The 8,217-nt window shown below is 37.8% G+C and overlaps 1 protein-coding gene across 4 annotated transcripts in view; it reads right to left on the minus strand.

Annotated features, from left to right (window-relative positions):
* Positions 1-6,967, minus strand: part of Opa1 (OPA1 mitochondrial dynamin like GTPase) — an 83,212-nt gene extending 76,245 nt beyond the window's left edge. For 2 of the 4 annotated variants that reach the window (XM_026400291.2, XM_026400290.2), the window contains exon 1: positions 6,715-6,967. In XM_026400291.2, the coding sequence (XP_026256076.1) occupies positions 6,715-6,746 (32 nt within the window). In that variant the 5' untranslated portion in view covers positions 6,747-6,967. The remainder of the gene's footprint in view (positions 1-6,714) is intronic. The other 2 variants (XM_026400293.2, XM_026400292.2) reach the window with 1 other exon arrangement.
* Between the last annotated feature and the right edge of the window lie 1,250 nt (positions 6,968-8,217).

Below are 8,217 nucleotides of genomic sequence, written 5' to 3' on the forward strand. Positions count from 1 at the left end.
GCTTAAGGTAGAATGAGTAGTAAATGGTGGAAAAGGATTGAAAGTAGGTACAGCCCGACAATAAAGCCCAAATTCTTTCCACAACAGACACTGGTAAGCAAGAATGTGAAAAGCAGTAGAAGCATAAATGGTGTAGCTCCAGATAGGAGGCTGCGATAACATTTTTTTTTGGTGGGGGGAGAACATGTAAATTTATTAGGGTGTGGTATGAATTTTCAGGAAGGAAATGTCATTACATTTAGGTATTGGTACACTTTAGCTCAGAATCATTAAAAATATGTGTTTCACCATTATATGGAAATGAGTTTTATTTTTCTCTATGGTTGAAGATTATAGTATTGTCCTTGTGAGAGAGAATGAGTGCCTCCACTGGTTCCTCTTTGTACCCAGGGACGGAGACCTAGTCCTTCAGATCAGGGTGGTTTTGGGAGTTACCTGGTGTTGTCAAATGAATCAGGTTCAGCCTTGCAAGTCAGGCATCTACCTGAATGCATAATGGCGATGGAGGGGGAGCATAGGAGGAATGGAGGAACTTTAGATAGGGCAAAGGGGTGGGGGGGGAAGGGAGGGAGCAAGAGGGTAGGAATGATGGTGGAATGAGTTAGATATCATTACCCTAAGTACATGTATAAAGACACGAATGGTGCGAAAATACTTTGTGTACAATCAGTGACTTGAAAAATTGTTCTCTATATGTGTAATATGAAATGAATTGCATTCTGCCATCATGTGTAACAAATTAGAATAAATAATAAAAAATTCAAATTAAAAAAATATATAATCTGGGAAATTGAGATGTGTTTATTAGTGACCCACAGGCCATGGCTAACCTATATCACAAATAACCTTAAGAGAATGCAACAGTGACCAGAAAATGACCTCTATTTTACTGTAATGCTAACATATCCAACCAGGAATAAGTTGAGCCTAATTTTCATAGCCTATGGTGTATGCTAAAGCACTCTTTTAAGATAAATCACTCATGTGTAACCAAGGCAGTGACATTTTGAAGTATTTGCTACCACCTCTGAAACTATCAGGATGACAGAGTCTTGCTCTGATTCAAGATTCTATAGGAAATCTCAAACTCAGAAAAACTGAGGAAAAATAGAGTTTAATAGTAGGAGAAAATACATATTGCCAGATCAGGCACACTGTTTATTTGTAATTATACATGTAATTGTTACTTCTGATCACAAAAAAACTTTCTTTATAAAAGTTGGCAATCATTTTGTATTTTAAAAAATAAAAAAGCTCTGTCTCAAAATAAATCATAATTTCCACTGTCTTATAAACATAAGTCCCTGTCTTCTTTTATCAATCAAGAGATTAAATTCTTCTGACATTAGACTCTGCATATCTATTAAGCAAAACCTCATCTTAGCTTCATATTGCTTCTACCCCAATAATCATTAACTATAAAAATTAAAGACAAAACAAATCCTTCAAATCAAAGGCATAGTTAAATGGTACAAGAGTTAAGTTTCTGAGAAGAATTAGTCTAGACAGTAAATAAAGAAAGTATGATAACTGTTAGTTAAAAGTGTATCAGGAGGGAAGTGAAGAAGTGGCCTCATTTCAGTTGTACCCACTGCATCTACACCATCCTCTTCTCCCCATGTTAGATTACATCAAGTGCTCCTCTTCCCATTGAAGGTAAATCCCTAAAAGGTATTCTTGCCCTATCCTTTCAGTTTCTCTCATCTTAATGAGGAAATCAAAACCTTCTAAACCAAACTACTTTATTAAAAACTAAAACAACCCGGTTTTCACTTCTACCATTCAATAAAACAACTCTTACTTAGGACACCAAGACTTCCAATGGGCATTTTTTCCTAGTTTTCTCAGCATTGTGAGACAATCTTGACACTTCCTCATTGTTGGAACTTCCTGTTACTTGGCAGTCTCTCATTTTACCCCTATCTAACTGGCCACTCCTTTTCAGTCTCTTCCTCAACTACCTTTTAAATGCTAGGAGTTTGTTTAAGTATCCAACCTACTTCTCTTTTAACTTTCCCTAGGCAATCCTATCTACATCCACTTTCTCAATTACCATCACATACTCATGTTTCTCAAGTTTCTGTCTAATACAAATAGGTAAGTTCTGGTCGCTTGTATAGAATTGCCTACTCAATGTCACCACTTAGGGATCAAAAAGGTACCTTAAATTCAATATGTCCAAAATCTTGGACATTGACATCTCTCCCATCCTAAATCCTGACACTTCTACAGTATTTCCTATCTCTGAAAATGGTATAAGCAGCCATCTACTTAATTAGCCAGAGTTGAGGATCCCTTTTTGATACATACTTTTATCCTTACCATTACCAAAGCACTCTCCAGAACTCAAATCTGATCATACACCTGCACCCATCTTTTAAATAGATCCTCTGCATTTAGAATAAAATCCAAACTGCTGGTCTATAATGCTCTCCATAGTATGGTCTCTGTCTCATTCACTTGCCTCAAAGTTCCACCCAGACTAATTTTCATCTAATTCTTCAATGTGCCATTCTCCTTCCCACCTTGACCATGAGACCCGCTATCTACTTGACTCTTGCTACTTACTGATCACAGTTTCACCTCCAGCATTCCCTCCCTTCCCCTGAGCCTTCATTATAATGTGAGTCCCCCTGCTAGAGCTCTCAGTTCTCTGTACTTTTCCTTCATAGCATTCATAAAACGTGTATTACATAATAATGTAGTTATTGGATTAATATTGGTCTCTACCAGTAAACTAAAATCTACCAGAAACAGCCTCTTGGCTGTTTACCACTATATTTCTATGGTCTGCACTGCCTCACAAATGATAGACACTCAATAACCTGCTGCATGAACACAGGTTATTGGAGTAATTAAATTACAAAAAATAGGCCAAAGAACCTAGCAAATGCTAGCAGAGTAAGTGCTCAATAACATCACTTCAACATAATTTGCACTAAACTTCACTACTGTATAACTCCTTAACCTTTGAAAAGTCATTTGCATTTCTTATAAAAGAGTTAATCCAAATATATACCCAACTAGATGAACTCCAGTACTGAGTTCATACCTAGGATGTTTTTGCTTTTCATTATTTTCTCACAAATTTCTAAAATTTCTATTTCGACAATGATGGCAATAATAACTATGGGTGAGAGACAGGGACAGGGATAAAGTATTCAAGTATTTCAGTTCAGTAATTACAAATGAAATGTTCATCAATTAGTTCTCTGGAAGAGATAACAGACTTTATGCAAATCCTAATACTTAAAAAGACAACCTCAAGAATTACTTCTAGAGCTTCCAATTTAAAAGATAAATGTTCATACAGGAGGGGATTGCTTTTTTTTTTTTTAAAGAGAGAGTGAGAGAGGAGAGAGAGAGAGAATTTTTAATATTTATTTTTTAGTTCTCGGCGGACACAACATCTTTGTTGGTATGTGGTGCTGAGGATTGAACCTGGGCCGCACGCATGCCAGGCGAGCGAGTCCGCTGAGCCACATCTCCAGCCCCAGGGGATTGCTTTTTACAACAAGATTCTCTTGAGACACAGGTGGGAAAAAAAGAGAAGCAACTGAGATTTACTGAAGCACTAACTGTGGAGAGGGATGTATGGGTCACCCTCTAGTCCATTCCAATCCAGCCAAATGTTAGCTACACTAGTTGCCCCAAGGCTAAGAATCTGTCAAAGAAGGGAAGAGCTAAGTCCGTGCATGCATGTATGTGGGAACTTCCCAGAGTGAGCCTCTAATAGTATTAGTATATGTAACAAGTTCAGGCCACCCCTTTACTCCCTAAAATGAAGCCTGCAAGTTGATATATCAGGTATCTAAAACAGTTTTTTCAAAGCTCTCTCATTCACAGGTATCCTGCACTGGCATCTATACCAACTATTAGCCCATCAGGTTTAAATATAATTTAGGTAACAGACTCTAGAAAACAAGCAACTCTTAAGATGAGGACTAAGATGTCATTATTAATCCTGGAAAAAGAACAGATATGAAATCCTTATTAGGATTTTCAGGAAGATCTGTGAAAATATTACAGACATAAATAAGAGAATCTTATTACTCAAAAACTATTTTTTAAAAATAGCTGGGGGCTGGGGATGTGGCTCAAGCTGTAGCGCGCTCGCCTGGCATGCGTGCGGCCCGGGTTCGATCCTCAGCACCACATACCAACAAAGATGTTGTGTCCGCCGAGAACTAAAAAATAAATATTAAAAATTCTTAAAAAAAAAAAAATAGCAAAGAACAACAGAAAGCTTACTGAATTAAACATGCTTTTAAGAGTCAAAAGGAGCTTAAATACTAAAAAGGTAGTTCGTGGAGATTAAAGTTGCAATGGCCAATATATTTTTAAAAAATCAAAACCAATAATGGAAAATAAATTAAGGAAATCCCCTAAAATGTTGAATAAAGAAAAAAAAATCAGGAAAACTACTAGAGAAAAACTAAGTGATATAAAGAAGAGATATGCAAAGAGGGTGAGAGGATAGGGTGAAAGCATCCCTAGGTTCTGGAAGAAAGTATCAAAGCTTCTGGCTGCAGTCTTTTTTGTATACTATCCTTCAAGATAAGATCAATTTATAATGTAAAGATATATATATATAATGTAGAGACACACACATACATAAAGATGAATGTGTAGTGTACATCCACATATTAGAGTACCTGCATTTTTTTTTTAACAGATAAAGGATACAGACCATAATTTGGAAATCATGGACACACAGGATCAACTTAAGAGGACTAATAGTCATTTTAAAAGTGCCTAGAAAGAAAAGAACAGGAAAAAAAGAAAGAAAGAAAATAAGGAAAAAATTTCCCAAAACCGAAGGAAGATAATGGTCTATTTCACAAAAAGGCCCATTGAGTGCCAAGCCAGTTGGTGGTGAAAAAGGAAACCTATATCTGAACAAAAGCCCTGAGAAATTTGAGAGTATAAAGTGGAGATCCTAAAAACTTCCATGAAGGGATAAAGAGACTGCTATATGCAAACAAAACTAAAAATCAAAAGTGATGCAAAATAGACTCCCTATTCCAAGAAGTCATCTACTTTCTTGCCTATCTAACATCTCTTTTAAGACAACAATTGCAAATATATAGTTTTCATTAATTTTTCATAAGTATTGCACCCAAATAAATGGTGGTCATTGGTCTTCTCACAAGTCCATGAGCATGTGTTTATATATGTATGTCAAAAATGTTTAGGTTCCCACCTGTTAAAGAGTAGGAATTTAACTGTATTTCTTCATAATATGCAAAGGAACTATTAGCAAAAGACAAATTCCACAGTTTAAGTTTTCTGACTTTCCACAGCTCCATTACTTCTGGTAGCTAAAATGTGCTGTCATCACAGGACATTTTTAAGCCAAGACTCTATGGCATCCATAATAACTTTAGAAACAACTTAGTCCAACAACACCCAGTTGAATAAAGCAAATAGTACCAGTTATAAATTAGTTTGTCTTTAAATTCAATTTTGAAAATTTTTCCTACACATCTTAATTGCTCCAGAGTATGCTGTGTTTTTCAGTCTCTTCTTTTTTATTTAAATAGATGTTTCCCCCATTAAATAATGAGAAGTAGAAATACGAAGTGTGCAAATAACTTACTTCAGTGCCAAGGACTGTGAGTTTACTCAAAAATTAAATTCTATAGGATTAAAAATAACTATGCAATTATTCTAATTGACTAACACTGTAAGTTCTGCATTTGCACTTCAGTTAACTTTCAAAAAACGAATGGATTGTATTCCTTATAAACACTGTAAATTATCTACACCATTAAAAAAGTTTTGAGAAAAACTCAAGGCCGGTGTTTAGAGGTTCTTTTAGAAATGGAAAACTAATATTTTATTTTCAATCTTGCTTGATGCATATTCCTTCCTATTAAATGCCTTCAATATTCCTTCCTATTAAATGCCTTCAACAATGAGTTAAGTATGAAAGTTATCTAAGGTTATTAGAACAAATTATATAAAAAGATAAAATCAATTAATATGCTTAGAATGCATACAGTAATCCACAAAAATGAAAAGATTTCTATGATTTCCTATGTAGGAGTAAAACAGGCCAGAACAACAATGACTGTATAATTTGAAAGGTGGTGCAACATTCGCTTCTTTTGCTTCAAAATGCAAGTCTCAAGTCTCTTCCTTAAACACTGTGAAAATGCTTCTTCGAACATGGCATCTATACATACCATCTCTGACACCATGTGCGTCACTGTTCTAGATCTGACTCCCAAAAAAGGGTTAGGCAAACAGGCAGAGGCCCCTTCGCCCTGCAGAAAAGCCTAAAGACTTACAGGTGTAAATGTACACATGGCATGGAGATTGAAGCAAAGGCAATTAGGGGAAGCGCACAGAAGGCCATACATGGACAAAGCCAGAACAGACGTGGAGAGAATTTGTAAAACAAGAAACAAGTGAAGGCAGAGATAACAGCGAGGTCACAAAGGTGTAAAGGACAGCGACAAAAGGACAACAGAGAAGGGCCAAGACAGGCGTCCTGAGTCTTCAAGCTGGTCAGGGACGACGGTCGAAACCGAAGCCAGCCAGCTCCGCAGATAAGCCTAGTCAGAACTCCTGTAACTCGGGTCCTCAAAAATATCCGAGAATTCCCCAACCGCCCTCGGCTTGAACAAGGCGTTATCTGCACATTCTGAACGTAGTAATGGGACAATCCTGGCCCTGAAATACCGGGGCCAGGTTGGAGCCCGCACTTACCAGGCCACAGCGACCCGACGCATTCGCCACATCTCTCCGGCGTAGAGGTCACCCAAGCGCCGAGACGGCCTCGCGGGAGCCCCCGTGTCAGCCCCAGTGCGGCTCTTGATCTAAGAATGACCCAGGAAGAGGCCTCGGTAACAAGGGCACAGAGAAGCCGCTGAGGCCCTCCCAATGGCGCATGGACTTCCGTAAGAGCCTACCCGGCACCCGTATTCAGTCCGTCACTGAAACCACCACTCCGCCCATCCTAGGGAAGCAGCACGAACAGTCCGCGGGGCCTGACGCATGCGCCCACAGTCTGTAGGCGGGAGCCCTGTACTCCGCCTCTCCCCACACCCCCGCCCTGCCCTTGTACTTTCTGGGTTGAAAGGCTTGGAGAGGGAACGAGAGTGGGGCGTGGTAAAGGGCGTGAAATCCGTGTTGGTAAATGCTCACTGTGGCAACCAATTAGTAAGTGTTGGGTATTAAGGAAAAATAAAGGAGCCCAGAGACTACAAAATGAATACGATAGAGTAATTGAATAGAATAATAAAAATTAACAATTGCCCCTTCGCCCTACTTTTGTAGCCCTTCTTTGTTTAAAAGCACTTTCATATCCTTGAAACAATCTTTGGAAGCTTGAGGAGGAATCATGAATAAATTAAGTGAATTAGAATCTCTGAGATTTGAAGGGGACTCAGGTCATTAGGCCAGCTCTAGGTTTGAAATAAGAGTGTGTGTTTTAAAAAAGGCATCAAAAATGTCTTTGTTCATTTATTATCTAGCTGGCTTTCACCTGAATTCTAATCCCACTAATTTGTTGAAATGGCCCTTGTCAATGTCTCCAACAGTTCCATATTGTTAGTGCTTAGTTACTTTGGAGCAACATCAGCTGAGCACTCTATAGTTAACCTGCATTTCTGTTTGGGCTTTCAGGACACCATATTCTCTTTTTCCTCCAAGAGCAGCTAATTACTAGTCTCCTTTTGCTGTCTAAATTCTCTAACAAATTTCTTAATGTTGGAAAGTCCAGGATCTTGGACATTCTGATTCCCTTCCTTTATCTACTTTCTCTTCCTAGGTAATTTAAGTCCCTTGCTCTTTGAAAGTTTATATTTTATGAGAAAGTATCCTGTGAAGGATTATGAAGCCAATTCGTGAAATTAACCAGGCTTCAAATTAAAGGGTTTTCTGCCCTGTCTTCATTTCAAGGGCAAATTCCCCTCACCCGTTCATGTACACAAAACATATAAAGAAAATTTCTTTCCCTTTAATTGTCAGAGTCATAAATCCAGATTCATCCATGCATAATCTTATCAAGCATAAACCCTCCAGACCTAGGAGTCATGAAATAGTTTTACTATTTTACACTGAATTCTCAATTTCAGCTTGGAATTAAGCAATCCACCAGCTAAAATTCTCAAAGCATTTATCTTGACATGCAAGACAACAGTTTTCAGAGTTAACCAATAAATTACAAATCTTCAGAAAGGAAGCTAAAGAGATGTTAATGGAAACTTA

This window comes from Urocitellus parryii, chromosome 2, assembly GCF_045843805.1.
Source record: "Urocitellus parryii isolate mUroPar1 chromosome 2, mUroPar1.hap1, whole genome shotgun sequence".
Classification (NCBI taxonomy): Eukaryota; Metazoa; Chordata; class Mammalia; order Rodentia; family Sciuridae; genus Urocitellus; species Urocitellus parryii.